Source organism: Prionailurus viverrinus, chromosome B4 (assembly GCF_022837055.1).
Source record: "Prionailurus viverrinus isolate Anna chromosome B4, UM_Priviv_1.0, whole genome shotgun sequence".
Taxonomy (NCBI): domain Eukaryota; kingdom Metazoa; phylum Chordata; class Mammalia; order Carnivora; family Felidae; genus Prionailurus; species Prionailurus viverrinus.
The window spans coordinates 93,211,867-93,235,823 of NC_062567.1; the positions used below are offsets into that span (position 1 = coordinate 93,211,867).

Genomic DNA, 23,957 nt, shown 5'->3' on the forward strand with positions numbered 1-23,957 from the left:
GCCCAGGAGATCTGGCTTTTTACCTGGCCCCAACTCTGCATTCTTTGAGGGATCTTAATCAAGTGATTTAAATTCCCCATCTCCATTTCTCTGTGTCAAGCTTGAAAATATGAGCACCTGGTGTTCATGTTTTCATGGTAGTTAAAGAAAGTAGAGCATGCCACAAGGGAACTGTGTGTTACCTCTAGCTGTTACTGGCCTCTCTCTTGGTGTCCTAATAAGAGAAACAAAAAGGTAAATTGGCAGAAGTTGTAAACCCTAGTTTGATACCCAGTCTTTTTCTTCCTTGGATTCTAGGCCCCTTCAAACTCTGCGAATACCTGTTTGGTAGCTGGCTAATCAGAATTGGAGTATGGACCATAGCAGTTTTGGCGCTTACTTGCAATGCCTTGGTGACTTCCACAGTGTTCAGAGCCCCTCTGTACATTTCCTCCATAAAACTGTTAATTGGGTTAATAGCAGCAGTGAACATGCTCATGGGGGTCTCCAGTGCTGTGCTGGCTGGCGTGGACGCGTTCACTTTTGGCAGCTTTGCACAGCATGGTGCGTGGTGGGAGCAGGGGGTCGGTTGTCAGGTCGTCGGCTTTTTGTCCATTTTTGCTTCGGAATCATCTGTTTTCCTGCTTACTCTGGCAGCCCTGGAGCGCGGGTTCTCTGTGAAATACTCTGCAAAATTTGAAAGGAAAACCCCCTTCTCCAGTCTGAAAGTGATCATTCTGCTCTGTGCGGTACTGGCCCTGACCATCGCCACGGTTCCACTGCTGGGTGGCAGTGAGTTCAGTGCCTCCCCGCTCTGCCTGCCCCTGCCCTTTGGCGAGCCCAGCACCACAGGCTACATGGTCGCTCTCGTCTTGCTCAACTCCCTCTGCTTCCTGGTGATGACCATTGCCTACACCAAGCTCTACTGCAATTTGGAAAAGGGAGACCTGGAAAATATTTGGGACTGTTCTATGGTGAAACACATCGCTCTGTTGCTCTTCACCAACTGTATCCTTTACTGCCCTGTGGCTTTCTTGTCCTTCTCCTCTTTACTAAACCTCACATTTATCAGTCCTGAAGTCATTAAGTTTATCCTTCTGGTGATTGTCCCGCTTCCTGCATGTCTCAATCCCCTTCTCTACATCCTCTTCAATCCCCATTTTAAGGAAGATCTGGGGAGCCTGGGAAAGCAAACCCACTTCTGGACAAGATCGAGAAACCCAAGCATGATGTCTATTAACTCTGACGATGTCGAGAAGCAGTCCTGTGACTCAACCCAAGCCTTGGTAACCTTCACCAGTGCCAGCATAGCCTACGACCTACCTTCCAATTCTGTGTCACCGCCAGCTTACCCAGTGACCGAAAGCTGTCATCTTTCATCTGTGGCATTTGTTCCATGTGTCTAATTAATATGTGAGAGGAAAAGTTTTCAAACACTGAAAACCAAAAAATATGAGATTGAGGACATCAGAGCAGTAACTAAAAAATAGCTGAGTGGAAACTTGTTTGTTTTTAATATTTCTCAGTGTGGAAAAAGCTGAAGACCTTGTTGATACTGGAGAGTGAAAAACAAGTCTAAATGCTGCTTGTATAATTCCTTCAGATATAAGAGATACATCAATCACATTATTTAGGTAAGCCCAGATTTTAAAAAGCAGACTGAAATGTTCAAAAAAGATTCTCCATGATTTCCACCGATTCCTTTTTAAACTCACCAATCTAATTATTTGGGGCGAGGGGCAGAACCACTTGCTTACAAAGGTTAGTTTCAGGTTTTCAAACCTGAAAATTCCTTAAAAGATGGTTAGAGGCGTTCAGAAAATAGGGTTTTAAATGGCCTACATTACTAAGTAAAAGTTGTGACCAGTACGATTTCATTTTAATGACCATGTGGATGTGTTAATCCTCCTTTCCCTTTCCTCAGAAAGGATCCTTCCACAGCACCAATCCCCCCATGAATGGATAATGTAGGACATTGTTAGTTTACTCATATTCACATCGTTTTTAGAGATGCCAAATTGTATGTATCGGCACTAGATGGTTCCACCTCAGTGAAGTAAAACTGCCTACAAATATTTTGAAAGGAAAATAAATTCTTAAATTGCCATGAAGGCAATCATGTAGAAGTGAGGTTTGCTGTGTCTAATTAATTTTTAACTCTCTGCTGTCCAGAACTCCAAATAAAAGTCCATTGCTGGCAATGGATACACCTAGAAAAGATGGTGTGCAACTCGGGGAGGTTGGGGATTGTTTTTTCTTCAGGTGCACACTTTTTGCAGGGGGTTTTGTGAGTTGATTCAGACTGAGGTGCATCTTAACATAATGATCAAATGCAGACCAACATGAATGAAATCCACCAACATAACTTCTCACACGTGTATCTCTAGTAGCCCTAGCAACGATGTCTGAAACCACTTTGGACTTAACAGGGACTTGGTAACATATCCTCTTTCTTTAGCTTGGTTTTAGCTGTGTTGTCTTTGGACCAACCCACTTGATGTCAGGAACATGACTTCTCTGCTTATTCCATATGTAATACAATACGATGTGTTAAGTATTTTAAGAAGCAAAATGATTAAATACTAAAGGTCAAAGGACTAATTTGTAACTTCCATTATACTACATTAGCTTCAATACATCCAAACCAAAAGACTGTTAGGTAGATTTATTTTTATATAAGCATGTTTATTTTGATCAGATGTTTTAACTTGGAATTGAAAAAAATACATTTATGAGATGTTTTATAAGATGTGTAAATATAGCACTGTATTTATTACTACAATAAAGATTCGGTAACTCTAAGGACCATGATAAGAAACCATGTACAGTGGCATATTATTCATATATATTGTGTTTCTCTGCCCATTTTCTTTAAATTCATTAACTGTATATAATATGTGTAAATGTATAGTACTTGTAAATAGATTCCAAACCTGCTTTTCTGTTGGGTACAAAATAAAAGAAATTTGTAATAAAATGTGTGACTATAAAACAAAATATCTTCAGGCCTTTTACTGAGCCCACAGGCAAATATATGTTCTCCTAAATGTTTTTTATTTTTGATGTATAAATACATTTGCTATCTAAGTATTTGCACCTTAATATTTTACATATTTTGGACTTATCTCAAGACGTAAATCCTTCGTGAGTACAAATCAAAATATCTTTACCAGCTCCTGGATTGTGTTAAGTAGGACTAATAAGCCATCTTGTCATGGTAAATGCCTTGGTAAAGTTTATTGTCTCTAATGAGAGTTTGGATTTCATAGCCAGAACCTATTTCTTTTGCAATGTAAAAGGAAAAAAATCCACAACTAGAGAGAAATATATACGTAACAAATCGATCTTACAATTACTCAACACGAACATGAATTTTCTATGAATTCTTCCTTTAAAAAAAAACATATTTCAAAACCATATCAAGGCCAAAACGTTTTCTAAGAACACGTGTTTCTCAAGGCACAAAGAAATGAACTGTTCCTCAGTTCCCATCCCTCAAAACATAAGTAATGAAAATGATTTTCTAACCTCTTGTGCCAGACCCTCCCAGCTCCCTCAGCAATTCCTGGTGTCCCCATACAGGTTGCAAGACAAAACTGTCAGGCCTGGGTGGAGGTCCGGCATTATTGCTAAAATGAACCCATATTTACTGAGCGCCCTCAGGGTACCTGGCACCGAGTTTGCTACCTACCCATCAGATATAACCATATGCTTCAACCTAACTTAGTTAACAGGCATCCCATGGCACCAACTGTGCAGCCCACACTTGAGTTGTCTTCAGCTGAAACAAGGGCTTTAACACGATTTCACTCCTCTGAGCCCTGATGGCGGATACAAAAGTTGCTTCTAAAGCAATGGATCTCAGTCCTTCTTCTTAACATACTTGCTTTGGGCACCTAAAGTTAGAAACAAGTCCTTGGCAGCCCACCTCTTTCTGTCCCACTCAAGAAAACGCAAGTCAGTGATGTAATTTTTTTTAAGGGAAAAAAAAAAAATCCACTCTAACATATTTCTTTAAAAATCCACAAATTCTGGGGCGCCTGGGTGGCGCAGTCGGTTAAGCGTCCGACTTCAGCCAGGTCACGATCTCGCGGTCCGTGAGTTCGAGCCCCGCGTCAGGCTCTGGGCTGATGGCTCAGAGCCTGGAGCCTGTTTCCGATTCTGTGTCTCCCTCTCTCTCTGCCCCTCCCCCGTTCATGCTCTGTCTCTCTCTGTCCCAAAAATAAATAAACGTTGAAAAAAAAAAATCCACAAATTCTGTGGGGCGCCTGGGTGGCTCAGTCAGTTGAATGTCTGTCTTTAGCTCAGGTCATGATCCTAAGGTTTGTGAGATCAGCCCCCCGTGGAGCTCTGTGTTGACAGCTCAGAGCCTGGAGCCTGCTTCAGATTCTGTCTCTCCCTCTCTCTTTGCCCCTCCCCTACTCATTGTCTCTGTCTCTGTCTCTCAAAAATAAACATTAAAAAAAATTTTTTTAATCCACAAATTTTATTATTTATTAGCAAAACCTAGTTCTAATGCACCTCACACCAAACACTGCTTTCCACTATAATACAGTAAATCAGAATGGCTGGAATGATATCCACAAGTAAATAAACCTACAGTGAGGAGGGGAAAAGATACAAAAAACTGTTGACAGATGGAACAACAACAAAAACAAAAGCCAAAAGGACATAAAGTGGTAGGCGAGCCTAGAGTAAAACTTTATGTTTTCAAAATGGATTCATTCATTCAACAAATACTGTGTGCCTACTACACGCAGTGTTCTATACATGAGGATTTCTATGCAAAACAAGGTCTAGAATTTGTACTCCGGTAGAGGGGAGATAGACAATAAGCAAATATAAACAAGGAAATATGTGATAGAAACATGAATGAAGGAAATGAAGCTGAATAGCATGGCAGGAGTGAATGGCATGTTACTTTAGATGCAGAGCTTAAGAAAGGGCTCTCTGGAAAGGCACCTTTTAAACTAAGATATTATTCAAAAAGGAGCTACCTTTTTCTTTAGCATTCAACCACTTACATCAGTAAAACTCATCATTTTTAGTCTTTCTATTCATATGTCACCCACAACAAATCATTTTAAATGCCATTTTAATATAAATATATATCAGATGGCTGATATTGCACATAATTTTTTCTCACAACTGTTAGTAGGCAAAATCATTCTTGTACGATATAGAAAACACCGTTTCATTTCTTTGTGGCCAAAAGTGGAAAAACACGGTAGTAAAAGGTAATAAAATTAGATGGGGTGCCTGGGTGGCTCAGTCGGCTGAGTGTCCGACTTCAGCTCAGATCATGATCTCACAGCTCGTGAGTTCAAGCCCCGCTTCCCGCCTGGAGCCTGCTTCAGATTCTCTGTCTTCCTCTCTCTCTGCCCCTCCCCCACTCGTGCCATGTCTCTGTCTTTCAAAAATAAACAAACATTAAAAAAATTTTTAATTAAAAAAAAGTAATAAAATTAGCAACATCATGTTCATTTAGAACCAGAAAAGCTTCAACATCTGAAAAGATAACAATGTTTTGCTTTTTTTCTTAATCTTATCACTACCTTTAGCTCAGGGGCCCATTAGCCAACACTAGAATAAGTTTTAGATAAATAGACGGGCTCACTGTGATCACACTAACTCCATTCATGCTCTTCAGCATTTGGACATTTCATTTTACAGTTCAACTATGTAGATAAAAGAGACGATCCCCCTCCAAGCCACTAAACACTGACAATCTTCTTTGTTAGGCCACAGAGGCCCTAAAATACAGTTAGGGTATGGTGGCTTTTCCTTGCAAATGAAGTGGTCACGGGGTCAGTAATCATTTCAATGACCTCCTTATAAACATTTCTAAACATGCTGGACTCAGATTCTACTCATTCATCTCAAACCCAAATTCCAGCATGTCTGACCCTTGAAGCCTATTGGATAGGATGATAACAAAGCTTTAGTTTGTCTGGATGAAGAAACTAGAAGAAAATGAATGATAGGCTGGAGAAGCATTGTGCAACATGGGTTTTCCAACTCTAGCCACATTAAGACATGACTTCCCATTCTGATTACTACATTTTTAAATGGAATGTTTAAAATATGCTAGTTCATAAGGACAGTGAATTTAATGATATGAGATAGGGAAATGATAGCTCATCAAAGAAGAAACTGAGGGACACCTGGCTGGCTCAGTCGGTAGAGCATGCAACTCTTGATCTCAGGGCTGTGAGTTCAAGCCCCACGTTGTGTGTAGCAATTACTTAAAAATAAAATGTTTAAAAAGAAAAAAAGAGAGAGAGAGAGAGAATTGAGAATATTGCCCCTGGAGAAAAGAAAGTTAAAAAAAGACACTTGAAATATTTGAATAATTGAAATTCACTAAGTGCTTTCTTAAGTACCCGCTCATAGCAGGCAAAATAATAAAATGGTTAAGCCCAGGGATTTGCCATCAGACAAACCTCCATTCAAATCCTAGTTCTATTACTACCTGTGTAGTAGTAGGGCTAAATATTTAATTTTTCTTAGCCTCAACTTTGTCCTCACTCAAATGGGCAAATAACAACAGCCTCATAGGCCTGGGAGTATTAATAGTTCAGTGTGCATAAAGTTCTTATCACAGCACCTGGAACAGAATAGATGTTTAATAAGTGATTGCTGTCTTTTTCTCCTTTCCCAAAAGTCCTATGACATAAGCAAAGCAGGACTTGCCATTTTGCAAATAAAGAAACTGAGAGTCAGAATGAGAAGTGACTCTCTAAGGTCAAAAGTGAGGAGTCATGAATAAAAGTTGGATTTTATTTAATAGCACTTAAAAGGCAGTCACAGAATGAGCCAAATTACTTTTTCAGAGAACAAAAACCAATCGGTGGATAATTCAGGGAGACAGAGCTGGGCTTAATCTAAGCAAGACTCACTTCATCAGATGTCTTGGATACCAAAGAAAGTCTATTATATTGAGTGAAAAGCTAGAACAAATAATGGTTAACTTCCCAATTCTCAATGTTTTAGATGAATTCTTGTGTTAGTCTTCTTGGAAAGTGTAGTATTGTGATTTATAATAAGAAATACAAATTTGGTCTTATTCCCCATTCCTGGCCAGAGCTCCTAAAACCTTTGGAATTTCTTAAATTATGAGAACCAGGAAGGTGTGTTTTGTTATGTTAATGAGGGGCTTTGGGAGATCCCTAAATCACCTAAGGATGGACACTGGTTGTAAGGGGAGCCAACCCTGTGATTGGAGGGTTGGAACTTTCTGTCCCCACCCCCACCAGTCCCCACCCTGCCCTTGACCTCTTGGGAGCGGAAGGGACTAGAGATTGAGTTGAATCACCAACGGCCAATGATTTAATCAATCATGCTTCTGTAATGAAGCCTCCATGAAAATCCGAAAGGATGGGGTTCAGAGAGTTTCTGGGTTGGTGAACACACAGAGATTTGGAGATAGTGGCTCCTGTGTAGAAGGCATGGAAGAAACACCTTTCCCCATCCTTTGCTGCATGCATCTCTTCCACCTGGCTGTGTCTGAGGTATATCCTTCTATCATAAACTGGTAATCTGATAGGTAAAATATTGCTCTATATTGTGTGAGCCCCTCTAGCAAATTGATTGAATTCAAGGAGGATGACTTTGGAACATCCCATCTCTAGCTGGTTTGTCAGAAGCACAGGTAATAATCTAGGACTTGCAACTGGCATCTGAACTAAGAGGGTAGTGGGGCAGGGAGGATTCAATTGTGGTTGCAGGAAGGAAACCCACACATGGGACTTGATGTCAGAATTGTAGAGGAAATTTTAGAGATTTAGGAATTTGCTGGTGAAGGCAGTGAGATCTTAAATCAACATCCTGAAAGCTAGAGCACATAGTTGTGTGTAATGAGTGATGGACATTCAGTCTGTTCATTTAGTGATGATGAAGAATAAAGACTTGGGACTTAAACCCCCTTCTTAGAGACCTGCTGTGGAATCCTGAGCAAGTCTCTTAACTTCTCCAGCTCTTCACTGTCTCTCATTCTTCCTCAAACTACTGATGAGCTAATATCAATTATATCAATTGATATATCAATATCAATGTCTAAGATTACAGTAAGTTTGAAGGCTGTTCTTTCTGCTTCTGTCTCTCCCCAGGAAGTGAGAGAAGCAGGTAAAGCCCAAGTAAGTTAGAGAATCACAGCACAAAGTCACAGAACATACCAGTCCCAAAAGCATGGGTAGTCAAGTTGATACATCACATATCAAATATCTCTTTAGCTGTTTCAAATCCTTATACTCCCCTTTTTACCTTTTTTCTTCCTTCCCTTTATTTTCGACCCTAGGCTATCCATATCAAAATACTGAAGTGAGATAATCAGTAATGGCAGTTAATTAGGCTCTTTGGATTATAAATAATGAGGGAGAGTAGAGACTGGTTGGGAGGACACCTGTGGCAATAAGAAAAGAAGGAATCTCATGGGAACACAAGGACTGTAAAACTGGGCCTCAGAACTTTAGCATGGTGTTGGAGAACCAGAAGCCTTCACCTCAGGTCTAGGAATGGAACATTCTTATTACTCCTTAAATGTATGGATCTCTCACTGTTAAAGTGACCCAGTCTTTGTGCTTCAACTACTACTGTTGCCACCCATTGATCATCTCTATTCTGTAACTTCTCTTTAATTCATGGTTTCGTTTATTTATAATTTGGGATTATTCATGACTTCAGCCTAGTGCTTCCCAAGGGGACCCCACCATCCCCCAGGTTTCACTTTAGGACTCTCACTTGCTCTCACTTGCTCATCACTGACTTGGCTCGTTCTGTATCTTCCACTCCTACTCTAGAAGGGAAAGAAGTTGATTGATCACTGTTGTCCCTATGGAACAGAGCTTTGGGGGCTAAGCAATCAGAGAGGTCAATGTCCAGATGATGGATAGGTTGCCCTTTCTGATCCAATAAATCATTTGGTAGTGATAAGGAGAAGTCAGGGTCACATGGTCAAAACCTTTAAGTGTTGACCATCAGTGCTTAAGGAACCAGCCAGAGTTCCCTCCCTCTAGGCAAGGATCTTTTAGAAGAGTCTGGGGCTCTTGATCGGCCTGTTCTGCAGATGTGACTAATTTTGATTTTCCTCACTAAGGGAGACAGATTGGAGGTACTTGTCCAGCCCACGCATGCACAATGTTTGCAATTGCTTCCCAGCCACAACCCCTATCAAATTCTCCTTGACTCAAGCCAGATCAATCAGATACTCTTTCCAAAGAATTTGGAATTAGGACATTAAGACAATCTAACTAAGTCAGATGATGATGGGATGGGTGCTTGAACAGAAAGATCAAATGAAATTTTGGCTAGCATTGACACCCTGAGAAGCCAAAACTATGTGTAAATTTAAGTTTTGGAAAGCAGAAAAAGGCACTCTGAAGAGAAAAACAAAGGACTGATGTAGCAAGCAGAAAGGAATAGAAGTGGCCAGTAGCCCCATGAAAGATTGACTTTCTAGAAAGTTCCATTCCCTGGGTGGCCTGGTCATGCTTTCTGTCCTATTCTTAGATGTCTATGAAGTTGTTGTATCCTCTCAATTAACCTTCTTTTTTACTTGAGTTACTCTGAAGGGCTTTTTATTGATACTGACCTTCACAATCCCTCCTCAACTAACATGCCTAACTTCACTGTCCAAAGTTTTTAAATCTTTTTTAATAAGTTGTATTATCTTTCCTAAGTTCCTAGGTAAGATCTTCCCCTTGCTCCGTCTCCCAAGTTCCGCTGGCATAGGAAATATAGCAATGAACCACCAACCCTTCTATAGATCATTATTTTCTCTCCCATTTGGTTACTTACTAGTTTATTGGTTATGTTTATTACAATTTCCAAAATGAAATCTGCATCATCATAAAATACATACAATACATAGAGTTTGGGGTTTTTTTTGTTTTGTTTTATTTTTACCTAAAACTCTAAACTATATATTTTAAACTGCCTTTCTGTTCTCAAATAGGAAATTTGGACAAAGGGAATAGCAGGGCCCTGGGTCAGACAGTCATACATATGAGTGTCACAGCGGCCATTTTACCAGCCGAGTTGGCATATTACTTAATTCTGGGTGGGCATATTCTTTAATTAATCATGAGCATATTAATTAATTCCTCTAAACAGCCATTTCTTCATCTATAAAATGGGGATAATAATGGCATCTACCTCACAGCTGACCTCGAGGGATTGTTATTATGCAAAGTACTTCATAAGTGCTTAATAAATCCTTAACTACTGGTGTTTGGGAAGTTTCAATAAATAGAAATCTCTTTTCCTGCCTTTGTTTGGAACCTGTTGAAAACTGGGACAAGGAGTAAGGCAGCAAAGGTTAAACATCACCTTTATTGCTGATAAAGCTGATGAAAGACAGCAGGGCTTTCATCCACAGACAAGCAGCTTTCTAATTCGTAACTGAGAACTAGGCAGACTTGTCCACTGAGTCACAGAGAACACTGGTCCAACACAGATCTCCCCATGTGAGGGTGAGTTTCTGTGAAATAACAACACAAAAGAACAGAACCTTCTTGAATGTAACCTTCAGGAGGGCACTAGCAAAGGGAAGAAAAGACTGAGTACTTCTACATGCTAATCAGATATGTCACCTATCCCTTCTACAGGACAAGTCAGCAAGAGGACAGACTGCTACCAGGAGTATCCTCCACATGGAAGGAAACAGGCAGCAGCAGGGAATATGAACCCCACCCTTGGACCTCAGCCTTCACCGTTTCTCTTTTTTTAACTCAATCCTTTCGACGTAACCAGTAGGGCTGTGATCAACCCTGCGTGTGGCTGTCTTGTGAGGACAAGATACCAGCTGCATATCTGGGCAGTTTTATTCCACCTTTGTAAAGCTGCTCCCCTGCGGCAAGCACAGCTTCTGGAAATATTCCTGAGACCACCAGGACCAGGAGATTTGATCTCCAGAAGGCTCTGTGATGCCATGTTCTCAAAAAACACCAGTCTTTTCTCATCCTTCAAATGCCCCAGACTTCCTTAACACCAGTGCAGCCTGTATAAACACATATACTCACCTGTGGAAGCAGCCTCTATAAACCTCAGTAATCTGCCAAGGTCAAAACACTACATAGCTAAAGGCTCAGACCTTGGACTGGATTTGAAGAGTTCCCACAAGTAGCATCCTTTCTCTCTGCCTGAGTTCCAAGGAAATGAGAAATAAGAAAACATAAAGCAGACATGGATCAATGTGTCACATTTTCTAATGACAAACTTAATATTACAGTACGTGTCCTAAAAAATCTCAACAAGTGATGGGGCAGCTGTGCGGCTCAGTCGGTTAACATCCGGCTTTTGATTTCAGCTAAGGTCACCATCTTACTGTTCATGGGTTCGAGTCCTGTGTCAGGCTTCATGCTGACAGTGTGGAGCCTGCTTGGGATTCTCTCTCTCCCTCCCTCCTCGCCTCTCTCTCACTCACACTAAATAAATTTAAAAAAAAAAAAAAAAAAAAAAAAACTTAAAAAAAATCTCGCAAGTGAGCTTTCCAGAATTAGCCATATTCTTTTCCCAGATACAGGCAGCACTGGATGACCATGGCCTCCCCACATGGAGGCTGGGTTTTCTATAGTTACCTCTTGGAACAGCAGAACTGATGGTTCCTATGGACAGATTAGTTCCCAAAAAAATTTTTTAAGGTTTATTTATTTATTTTGAGAGGAAGAGAGAGAGGAGGAGGGGAGGAGAGAGAGGGAGAGAGAGAATCCCAAACATGCTCCGTGCTGTCAGCACACACCCTAATGCGGGGCCTGATACCATGAACTGTGAGAGCATGACCTGAGCCGAAATCAAGAGTTGGACACTTAACTAACTGAGCCATGCAGGCTCCCCAGTTCCAAATTTTAAAAAAGAGAGGAGGGGAATAACACAGGCAGGCCAGAAGCCTCTCCCAAACGTTCCATTATGACCTAGCTCTCCTACTCCCCTGGAAGAAGTCAGTGAGTAGGCTGAGAGGCCAAGATAATGACAGAAGAAAAAAAAACTCTGACAAGTAATTATCAGGAATGAGAAACACCTTTTTTTTTTTATTGCTAATAGCTATTATTTTAGTTGTAAATGAATTCTAAGTGTATGCATGTCTAGAAAAGCCAGCTTGTAGTAGCTGTTACTGGAGACTTGATTATGACAGGCAGTGTTAAGTGCTTTTATGGACAATACTTCACTTCATTAGGAGACAAACCCATGAAATGGGTCCTGTTGTCATTCCCATTTTATAGATGAGGAAGCTGTGGTACAAAGTTTTTTGGTTTTGTTTTTTTTAAGATTTTCTTTTTTAAGTAACCTCTACATTCAACATGGGACTTGAACCTATAACCCTGAGATCAAGAGTCACATGCTTCCAGCAATGGAGCCAGCCAAGTGTCCCACAAAGTTTTGATCAAACAAAGGTTTGATCACCTGCCTAATAAATAGTGAAGGTGGGTCTCAGAGGCATTTCTTTGAACAGCTGCACTAGTGAGTTTCAAAGTGTGGTCCCTAGGAACTTAGAAAATCATATTCTTGGTCCTCACTCCCGACCTAGTGAATGAGAAACTCTGTGCTGGCACCCAACAATGTGTGTGTTGTTGGTTTTTTTTAATTTTTTTTTTAACGTTTATTTATTTTTGAGACAGAGCATGAAGGGGGGAGGGTCAGAGAGAGAGGGAGACACAGAAACTGAAATAGGCTCCAGGCTCTGAGCGGTCAGCACAGAGCCCAATGCGGGGCTCGAACTCATGGACTGCGAGACCATGACCTGAGCCAAAGTCGGATGCTTAACCGACTGAGCCACCCAGACGCCCCTCAACAATGTGTGTTTTAACTGGTCATCCAGGTGATTCTGATGCAAGCTCATGTCTGAGAACCACTACACTCTCCTGCCCAAGGGAGCTAAGTCTTTAGGGGGATTGAAGTATCACTCCTTGGGCGAGGGAGAACAGGAAACAAAAGGAAAAGAAAACTAGCTATCCTGAGTGTAAGGAAAAGGGGAGTAGTAGAGACAGGAGAAAATTTATTTCAAATTAAAGAAAAATGAGGGAAAATGTTGGCTAAAGCATTGACTAAGAAAAATATTTATAAAACTCTATAAACATCTTCATTCTTTGTTTAACATTTGTCTACAAAGAATTTGTGTAGCACACATTAAAATTAAACCTATTATTTAGTAAACATGCACTGAGTGGTTACTCTGGGGAGGAATATAACATAGTGACTGAGCATTCAGATTCTGAAGCCAGGTGGCCTGTGTTCAAATCCCAGGTCTAACGCTTAATAGTGGGCAAGTTTCTTCACTTCCCTTTTCAGAGCGCTCACTATAAAATGGGGTTAATAAAACATGCAGAGTATACTGCATCTGTCAGCAAAGTTCATTTTCCAATTAACTGCAAAAGTCAAGAGTAAAATGGGGCACAAAGCTATATCAATTATTGGAAAAATTTTGTTTTCATTGAAAGGATTTGCAGTTTGTTGTACATCTGATACCTATCTGATTAAGTTCTCAAATTTTAAATCTCCATTCCACAGTAGAAAAAGATCTTGCTTGACATTCTGGTCAAAACTTGCTAACCACTGAGAGGTTTATTGAAAGCCACAATAAGGAAATGGTCCACAAAAAAGAAGTAGAAGAAAAAAACTCATATTTTTTACCCAAGGCTTTTGTCTTAACAAGAGCAGAATTGGCCCTCTGGGGTATGGAGGGGACTTTGATCTAAAGTAGACCAAATGTCATTGTTTCTGATTAACATAACTTTATTTTCCAATGGAAAAATGAGAATTCTTGATGTGGTGCTTTGTTATAATAATTAGAAAAAGATTGTGTAGCTGATTTTGCCTGCTACAATCTCTGGAATATTTCACTTTTCCTCTGAATACCTTTGTAATGAGTAAGAAAGTTTAAATACTTGTCATGTATGACTGGAGGCATGTGTCCTAGCCAAAATCTAGTGGAGATAGACAATAGCTCCTCCATAAATTTTTTTTTTCAATTTTAATAGTGTGTGGATGATGGGATGTAAAGTGATCATATGCTTGGCTCAGTGTGGGAGATTGCAGAAGGGTTCACAGAGCTGATTAAGAAGCAGGTGGCACCACCTACAAGCAAAAGGATGCATTTCATTTCAAAAGGAAATGATACCAAAGTGATAGAAGTTGTTTCTCTGTTTGTTTGTTTGTTTGTTTGTTTGTTTCCTATCTGCTGGCCTGGGGATAAGAGGAGTTGCAGAAGTTTCTCCAAAATTTGGTTATACTCATCATTCACTGCTTCTTTGGCTCTAGACCAAAAAAGCCAATGTTTGATGTGAGAAGGTCATTATTCATGACAAGTATGGCCTGTTTAGAGGAATCAGTTTGGCTATTTTCAGGTAAAACATCCCTCCCCACTTTTTGATACAATTATGAATTAAACAGCTGCTGGGACCACTTCTGCATCCAGATTTTTTGGAATATAAAGGCTGTCTCGACTGAATAGGTATTCTTTGCTACCATATTCTCTTTTCCCCATCGAATTAGTACTAAAATCCATTTGTGCTTGGATCAGTAGCTCTTGAAGCAGTTCAAAGATGGGTGTGAGATCTGTAAGTTATGTATTGGTTGGGCTCCTTCCTTTCCATGGAGACTGAAGAGGTTCCTAGCTACAAGCTCCACCTGTTACTGGAGCTTGGGTGACTTTCACTGCTCATAGGGAAGAACTTCCTCTACAGTTGTAGTAGCCAGGCTCCAAGATGGCCCCTCAGTGATCTCCACCTGCTGATATTACACCCTTGGGTAATGCCCTCCCATATTGTACCAAGGTTGGGTCTGTGTGACCAGTAGCATACGGCAGAAGTGATGGTCTGTCATCTCCAATGTCAGGTTTTAAAAGACAGCAACTCCCATTTTTTGATGCCCTCTGTCTCTTTTTGTCTCTTTCTCTGTGTGTCTCTCTTTCCCCTGGCTTACTCACTCGGGGGAGCCAGCTACCATGCCATGAAGCCACTCAGGCAGTCTACAGAGACATACATATGGGAAAAAACCTAGGCCTACAAACAACTATAAGAGCAAGTTTGGAAGTAGACCCTTCAGCTCTTTTTAGGCCTCAGATAACTGACTGCGGCTCAGCCAACAGTTGGATTCAACTCCTTACAAGACCCTGAGTCAAACCACCTAACCACCTAGCTAAGCCCTGCTGGATTCCTGACCCACAGAGACTATGATACAATAGTTTGTTGCTTTAAGTTGTTTGGCTTGAGGGTAATTTGTTACACAGCAATACATAACTAATACAACCCTCCTGTGAATAAACAAGGAGTTACCATTCACTTAAATTTCAGGAGCACTTAAGGATATAAAACTTGTGGAGCCAGAATTATTCCTTATCATCAGTTTTAGAATGAAGAGCATTGATGACAATGTAGATCCATGGTGAGTACTGCATTACCGAAACCTGGTAGGCACATACCTCGTAATGAGATGGAGCCTGAAGAAAACAAAGCACCTGGTAGCCACTATATTCCAAATATTTACGTAGATACTCCAATGATTTGTGACATTTCTTCTTCTTTTGTATTAAAAAAATTTAAATCCATTAATTCCTCTCTACCCTAGAGCAGTGCTTCTCAAATTTTAATGTACATAAAATCGCCCAGGAATCTTATTAAATACAGAATCTAGTTCAGTAGGTCTGGGGTAGGGCCTGAGATTCTGCATTTCTAACAAGCTCCCAGATGTTCCTGATGCTGTAGATCTAGAACCACCAATGATCTAGAATCATTGTAATCTCTTCAAACACTCCCCACACTAGCGAACCTCCAACAGAAAAAAGACATACCTTATTTTCATCTCTTTGCAAGTGCTAGTCCCATCCATCAGCACCATTTTGTTTCCAAGCCTTCATTACAACTTTATTTTGCTAAATATAGGTCCAAACTAACTTGACAATAATATATATAACAGCTAACTTCCTTGATCATTCCACTTTCTTTGTCTCAATATTTTCTTCAGGTCTTCCTTACTCTCAGGAAGTTTATGAAGTAATTAGACACCCCCACCACAAGCCTTCTCCTTCCACTGAACTGCTGCCCTAACTTACATTGCTGAGGCTTCTTCCTCAAACTTCTCTGTAATCTCACATATGCTATGGATAGCTAATGTTACGGAGTATTTTGTGTCCCAGGCACTGTTCTAAGCTCTTAACCTGTATGAACTTATTATCCTTACAATCTCAAGTGAGATAAATACTAATATTAACCTCATCTCATTAATGAACAAATGTTGGCTTAGGAGTTAAGTGAAATTTCCCAAGGTCATACAGGCAGGTGTTGAATCCAAAGTACAGAGATCTTAAGCACTAAGCTATACTTTTTTCTCTGAAGAGTGTCTTCTCAGCCCCACTTCCTGCGTTTTCTAAATACGCAACTCTCTGGCTGGTCTTCTTACAGACCCCTCAACTTCAACATAAAGTTATTACTTAAGTTGCTTTACTCATGTGGCTGTAAGAACTTACTCCATTTTCTGTCCTCAGGATCTTAAACCGTGATGCTACTTATGTTCTTCAGGCATAGGTTCACAGGAGCTTAGCTGAATTCAGTTAACCTATTATGTTGTCAGAGGACAAGAACCTCTGCTGAATCTCAGCAGCTCATTTTAAAAAGGTAGGGGGAGGGGCGCTTGGGTGGCTCAGCTGGTTAAGCTTCAGACTCTTGGTTTTGGCTCAGGTCTTGACCTCAAGATTCGTGAGATGGAGCCCCAAATCAGGCTCTGTGCTGACAGAGTCAAGTCTGCTTGGGATTTTCTCTCACTCCCTCTCTCCCTCTGTCCCTCCCTGGCTCTGCTTAGGATTCTCTCTCTCCCTCTCCCTCTGCCCATCCCTAGCTCACACGTGCTCTCACTCAAAAATAAACAGACATTAAAAAAAAATGGTATGGGGTAAAAGGGAGGGAAGGGAGGTGGTTGATGAGAATGAAAATTTTTAAATGCCTGGAAAATCCAGGGGTATGTGGTTTCGGCCACAGTGAATCCTGCTGCCACCATGAATAGGTCTCTTTCCACCTTCAGCTAGGCTTCCCTCTTGGGCCTGACTCCCAGCATTCACAGAGCTGTGGTGAGGCAGCTATCACAGCTCCAGGCTTACATTCTACTAGCTTAGAAAAAAGAAAGATCGTTTCTCAATAATTCCCTCAAAGACCCCAAGATTGCTTCTCAGTGGACCAACTCAACTCACTTTACACTTCAGGTTGCCAGTTAAGGGCATGCACTCAGCAGTTAACTTCCTGGGTTGGTCATTTACTATGTTGGTGACTTAGTTAACTTCCCTGGACTCTATTTGCCACCTGTAAAATGGGGATTATAACAATATTTCATAGGGTTGTTGTGAGAATTTAATTAAGTTAATAAACCTCAAGCACTTGGCAGTAAGGTCTCAATTGTTAACTCTTATTAAATGCCCACCCCCGAACCTACATTAACCGGCTAAGTCTGGGAAATGCACTTTCTGCTTTTCTATAGCAAACTAAAGATTTATAGAGTAGGACTATAGAACTGGAAGGGATTTTAGTGGTTTGCCATTAGAAAGTTGTTTAGAGATTAGAACAAGCTAGGTTCAAGTCACTAACCTCATCCTATAGTCTGTTTACTCTTTGATGGTGGTGTAGCAGAGATGCTTAGCTGTCCCCAAATTATGTATTCTGTTCTTCATCCTTGAATATCCCAGCCTCCCTTGAAGTGGCCAAGTGTCTATGTTCTAAACAATGAGACAAAGCAGATGTGGTTATGTTCAGCTTCTGGGAAGTACTCTTAAGAGAGGAAGTTTGTTCTCCTTGTTCTTCTTTCCTGCTAAACAGAATGTGAACAAAAGGGCTGGGGCTGGAAAAGCTGTCTTGAATCATCAGGACCACCAACCAGAGGGCTGTTATGCAATTTAGAGAAAGGCCCACCTTCCCATAAAACTTGGGGTCCAGGTGATCCCTCTGTGTGAATTAAAAAAAGGCCCTCCTTTCCCCAGGCCAACTCTGCCAGTGGCCTAGGATGCTTGTGATTGTGGGCTTATTTCAACCCCTGTTATTTCAGGCTTTTGGCCATTTGCAGGAAATGACCAGCAGAACCACATGTGGCAGCCCTCTTGAGAACGGAGGTCACGCAGGACAGAGCAACAAGACAGAAGGTGCCTAGGACTCTATCACCATGGAGTGCCACGCCACTCAGCCCGCCTCCATACTTGGATTTTTACCTCAGAGAGAAACTTCCACCTCGTTTAAGCCACTGCCGTTTTCGTTTTTCTCAGTCCTACCATAGAAGGCTCATTTGCAACATAATGGAAGCCCTGGATTTTACTCTTGGCTATTTTGACTCATCCTTTTTATTCTCCCCAGTAGATCACATTGCTTTTATTTAGTGCCACATTAACCAATAACCAAAAGTGAATGCTACCAATTATGCTCTGTTCATTCTGTGATTTTTTTTTTTCCTCTTTCCACCAATGGAAGCAGAGCTTCCACCAGGATTGGTCTCATTACAGTAAAAAGTAAAATTATGGTTAAAAAGGAAAAAAGACAATTCCCTTCTCTTTAAAGAATGTCCTGGAAGGACGGTTTTCCAGCTTGGGGATCATGCAACTCTTGCCTGATTAAATCATTTGTTACTTCTGGCCTGCAAGAATAAGTTTAAATTGGCCAATGGTGCCATGCCCTTCATAGGCAACTCCAATAAAAAGTGTGGAAAGTGACTAGAATTATTGGCTACTCTCTACACTTATATTGGCCATTAATTCTTTCCAGACCCATCAAGAAGTGAAAACTGGGTCCTGAATTAAGTAGTTTTTATCCTCCTTACACCATACACAAAAAAGCCCAGCTAGCATGCTGAGAAACCTCGAAATTGATAACAGAGGATCTTCATATTGATCCCGTTTTATTTAATCTGATGTTAAGACCATCTGCTAGTGGATAGTTTTACCTGTTATTTTGGGCAGTAACACCACTGAATTTAGATGGTAGTGCTTTCTGTTGTGTCTCTTACCGAGAGATAGCAACTAACTCATGCTTGAGTATTGGGTACGGACATATGCTCCAACTGACAGTAATGAAAGTACATCCAAAACAAAACAATGACTTATTTTGTAGCATCTCTTTGCCCTCAAGTTTTGGAAAATGATCCCCAACTCAAAATACTACCCTTAGTCTTAAAAGATAATTTCTGCTATACTATCTCTCAACACCACTGAGGTAAATGCATATATTTCCATATTTTATATATATGGAAACAAGAAGCGATGAAATGACCTGTCACGATTACACAGCTAGTGGTGGAACGAAATCTAACATCCAGATCTTTTAGATACGTGTTTTTCTCATTACTCACATTGGTCTATACTCCTCTATTTCCTGAAATGATTTCTTTGTAGCTCCATTTCAACCAGCATGAAATGCCAAATCTATCCACAGGCAGTTTCATAATTTTGACTGTATGATGTGCTAAGCTGAGTGTTTGTTTTGGCCTTGGCAGCAGATATCCCGATTATCTCCATTAATGCAAACAGCTCATCAGTCCTCTATCTTCCTAATTGGTTCAGCTCCCTTAGGCTGTTGGCTATTCTTCTTTCACAATGTTTACATCACTAGGTAAGAACATTTGCAAGATTTAATTTGCTTGATTGACCAAACAATATTGTAAATCTACCTTTGATTTTGGCTGAAGTTGATCAAATCTTGAAGCTTTTAAATGACCAATTTAAGGGTAAGTGCAGTATTCTCTTCTAGCACAGCTGTGCAAATAGTTTTCTTGTTTGGATTAGGCTTTTAATTCATAGAAGATAGCCCTTTGAAGAGTCACATTCATTTATATTTTGGGTGGCCCCCAAATTGATTAACCTCTTCCACAAAGGGAAAATATTCGTTATTCCATAGTGTTTGTGATACAAGGGACTCAAGACACTCTTGATATTCTATTCGTGGTCTTCTATGCAGTAGTTGTACCTTACTAGAGGAAAAAATTCAGGCCCACCAGCACTCACAGCAAAGTCACATCATGTAAGACCAATCAAATCGGCCTGTGTGGATCTTCTGCTTTATTGATGAAAGCAGGAAGCATATGTTCCTTCTAAATTCATGTAAATTTTTTTGCTTCCCAACTGAAATATTTCAAATTCCCAGCATTACTGAATTCTACATTAAAACATTTGTGTTGGGCTGAAATGTGTCGTTTGGAAAAACCAGTTTAAAGCATTGAACACTGGGCTCTCTCCAGGTAGTTCTTCTATATAGATAAAAAATTAACTGAGTCTTAAGAGTCATGGAACAGAACTTTGTAGCCTTGACTGGGATTAAAACAGGGCTCCATAACATTTGCAGATGCTAGTAAATGTTGAGAGCAGCCTTTCATTCATGGATTATCCAAGGAGTTAGGGGGAAAAAAAGAAAAAAACTAGTTGCAGCAGTTAGAATTCCAATGACTCTCCACATCAAGGCTGTTTGAATTGGGCCTGATAAAACGGACTTCTATTCAGCATGTTCATGTGGATTTTGAAGTACAATGTGCCCTAAGAGTTCTTTCTTCTGGACGGATATGGCTGCTATGGAGTTTTACATGCCATACCTGTCATCATGTTTAATAAAGTCAGTTGTGAATGAATTAGTACAAAGTCAAAGCAGCTTTTTAGGAAGTTTTAACAAATGCATAGGTTTCTAAACATGTAAACCTTTCCATAATACTCAGGTGCAAGTAGCACGTAATTTTTGGAAATATTACGGGCCTTAATTTTTCCTATTTTATGACTTAACCAATAATTCACTTAGCCAGGAAGACTTTCCCAACCTTTCTCAGCCCAAACTTGGAGCTCCTTTGAAAATGCTTCCTTGGTATATACTCTTCTGTTCTGTTAGACTCAAGAGCCTTTTTCATCTTTGTATCTGCAATGTCTAGCACAAAGCTCAAATTGATTCTGAAACAAAAAAAAAAAAAAAATGTGATTCTGCACTGTGGAGTCTCTGAAAACTTGTTGTGGGGTCTCTCTTGTGAAGATCAATGAAATGAAAAGCGGAGAAAATTCTACATCCATTTTACTACAAAAGACACAGCTATTATCTACCTCAAAGATGTCAGAAAAAAAAAAAAAAAACTCTTCACATTTATTGCAGATACCTCAATCAAGTAGTACTGACAAAATACAGCATAGCCATTACTGAGGAGGCCATGTGAGTGGCCGCGGGCCATGGTAACAACAGCAGGGTGGGGCAGCATTTCCTTAGGCAGCTGTCCACTGGCCCCCAAAATAAGAAACGCACAACTGAAGAACACCTGCAGAAAGTGAGGGGACTTTCTGGAAGTAAATGAAAACAGCCCTAAAAAAATAAAAGAAACAGCTTGGAAAGATAGACTGAACTGTGAAATTTGAGGTTGGACAAAAAAGCAACAATTTCAAAAATGTTCTTGAGAAGTCTGCCTTCTCTTGATCAGTTCTTACTCCAAAATGTTCTGTATAATTACTATTATTTCTCACGGAGGGGCAATGATACATTTTCAGACATAATATCCAAACCTAAAAGGTTACTAAAATTTTATTTCCCCGTTCTTCAGTCGAACTAATGTTAACGTGCAGATATGAAAGCAGACTAAGGAAATTATGACTTATCTGTGAACACATGACAGCTTTAAGCAAGAATATTGGCCCTGTTTTGTATTACAGCCATATGTTCCTACTTTTTCAACCACCTTGAAAAATAAATATTTGAACTACAATCTTCAATAAAGTCTCTCTACATTTGTTGTCAGTCTTAATCACCTTCTGCTTGTCTGCGTAGTGCCTTTAGCTCTTAGATGTTGCACCTGGAGATTCTTGCTTGCTTTATGATGTAGGTTTATATGCCCTTTAATTGAAAGCAAACCGCCTTAGATAATCCAGTGACAACAATGTTACAAGGTCCACTTTCCGTTAAAAGGCAAATAGAAATATTAGGCTGTTCTCTAAAATGAAGAAAAACACATAAAAATACACCGCAATCTGCCACACCACTTCCTTTATCAGAGATAAAGCCCCAAAGCCTAAAATGCCTCTTTTGTGTTTCCCCCCCACCGGTAGGACTAAGGGAGTGCAAAGAACTGCAGTTCTCAATGACTAACCTTTCCTGACGGTAGGCCATTTCTCTGCCCAAAGACTTTGTCATACGGTATGTTAAGCAGTATATTCATGCTACCACAGTAACTTTGTCAAGTTATTAATATCAGGTTATTAAAACCTTTATCAAGTTTATTGAGTTTTAATATTCAAATTATTATATGTTGAAAGTACTTAATTTTAAAACTGATAAAAACAAATACAGAAGGATGACCAAAACATATACCTCACTTGTAAGCAGTACTTGCTTTTGGGGGGAGGGGAGATTAAAGGGAGTTTGTAAAATGACAGGAAGAAAGGGTGACATAAGAGGTATCTTAAAAGCAATATAATTTTTATACAATAGCTTCTTGATTTTACTTTTTAAAAACGTTTTTTTATTAAAATTTTTTTAAATGTTTATTTTTGAGAGAGAGAGAGAGAGAGAGAGAGACACAGAGCAAGAGCAGGGGAGGGGCAGAGAGAGAGGGAGACACAGAATCCAAAGCAAGCTCCAGGCTCCGAACTGTCAGCACATAGCCCGAGGTGGGGCTCAAACCCACAAACTGCAAGATCATGATCTGAGCGGAAGTTGGACACTTAACCGACTGAGACACCAGGTGCCCATTTTTTATTTTTTGAAGTAAACTCCACCCCCAAAGTGGGGCTCGAATTCAGAACCCCAAGATCAAGAGTCGCATACTATACTGACTGAGCCAGTCAGGTACCCCAAGCTTCTTGATTTTAAATAGCAGTATGACAACTGATCAAAAAGGAAACAGCTGCTTAACAAATGCTAGGTCTTCTGCATGACTATGCACAGTGTAACAGCGACTCCTGGAGTTGTCACTGCGGATAGCCTGCATGGCAGGACCATGGAGCTGATGCACCAATGCAAAGTATTCTTTTTTTAAAAAGAGATAAAAGTTACTGCTGATGAATTGTTAATGCAACAAATGGTAAGTTTAAGAATATACAAAAGTTCAAGACTTATCACTGTCTGCAAAAAAATGAGACATTTCAGTTAATTAGCATCAAAACTGTTACACTAAGAGGGGACAGACTGGAAATTTTTTTCTAAGCACCTAACAATGGTTTCCAAATAGAGCAGGAAAAGCTTTCAGGGTTAAACAGTTAAATGCATACAATGGAGGAACACACCCCTCTGTGATTACTGTCTTCCATCCAAATTTCTTTGGTTTTAGAGAAAAATCAATTAGCTTCTTTTGATTTAATGAAAGACACTAGATGAGTGGGTTTCATTCCTGACCTCACCCAAGAGCACTTACTACCAAATATGCACCGTCTGGTAGGCACACAGTTGGGCCTCAAAACATGATTTTATTTTGACTAAGCATTATACAAATACACATGTGTACAAATTTGCCTACTATTTCATGGGGCTGCTGCTCTGTCTCCAGTAATCAGATTGAATTGTAGCTATAAAACCAGATTTGTGAAAGTGTGTGTGTGTATCATTAACCAATTTTCTACCAGGTGCAAACAACCGACTACAGACTAGGAAAAAGACCTCCAAAGTCTCCTCTATATTTGGTCATAATGATATTCAACATAAGAGAGCATGTCACTAAGCAACTCATTCAAACTACAGTTGAGAGATACTTTCTAAACACTGGGTTCGGAGAACGAGGAATTTAAAGGTAATGCAAACCTGCTACTGTCCTCAAAACAGAACAGAACCTATCTTCTCATAAATCAAGAAGTCATTGGAATGTTTATGGGAAAGCAGGCTAGGATATAATTACAGTGAAAATCCGTATCTCGTATTGGAACCCTTTCCCACCATGTGTGTGTGAAAAGTGAATAAAGACAGCAACGTTTTTTAAAAAGTTAACTTATATTAAAAATATTTTGTTTATAAACAATTTTAATACTACAAAGTAGTATTTCAATACAAAGCAGTTCAAATATTAAC

At 40.0% G+C, this 23,957-nt stretch overlaps 1 protein-coding gene and 2 long non-coding RNA genes across 6 annotated transcripts in view; 1 reads left to right on the top strand and 2 right to left on the bottom strand.

The window, feature by feature from the left end:
* The window catches only part of LOC125170373 (uncharacterized), a 14,432-nt gene extending 13,964 nt beyond the window's left edge, over positions 1-468 (bottom strand). For both annotated transcript variants that reach the window (XR_007154003.1, XR_007154002.1), the window contains exon 1: positions 380-468. This is a non-coding gene — a long non-coding RNA (uncharacterized LOC125170373). The remainder of the gene's footprint in view (positions 1-379) is intronic.
* Positions 1-1,409, top strand: part of LGR5 (leucine rich repeat containing G protein-coupled receptor 5) — a 135,734-nt gene extending 134,325 nt beyond the window's left edge. For all 3 annotated transcript variants that reach the window (XM_047866956.1, XM_047866957.1, XM_047866958.1), the window contains one exon: positions 298-1,409. In XM_047866956.1, coding sequence (XP_047722912.1) covers positions 298-1,385 — 1,088 coding nt within the window. In that variant the 3' untranslated portion in view covers positions 1,386-1,409. The remainder of the gene's footprint in view (positions 1-297) is intronic.
* Positions 580-16,522, bottom strand: LOC125170374 (uncharacterized). Its single transcript, XR_007154004.1, has 3 exons — positions 16,439-16,522; positions 1,303-1,415; positions 580-666 (listed from the first exon to the last, which is right to left on the bottom strand). It is a non-coding gene; the product is annotated as an uncharacterized LOC125170374 (long non-coding RNA).
* Between the last annotated feature and the right edge of the window lie 7,435 nt (positions 16,523-23,957).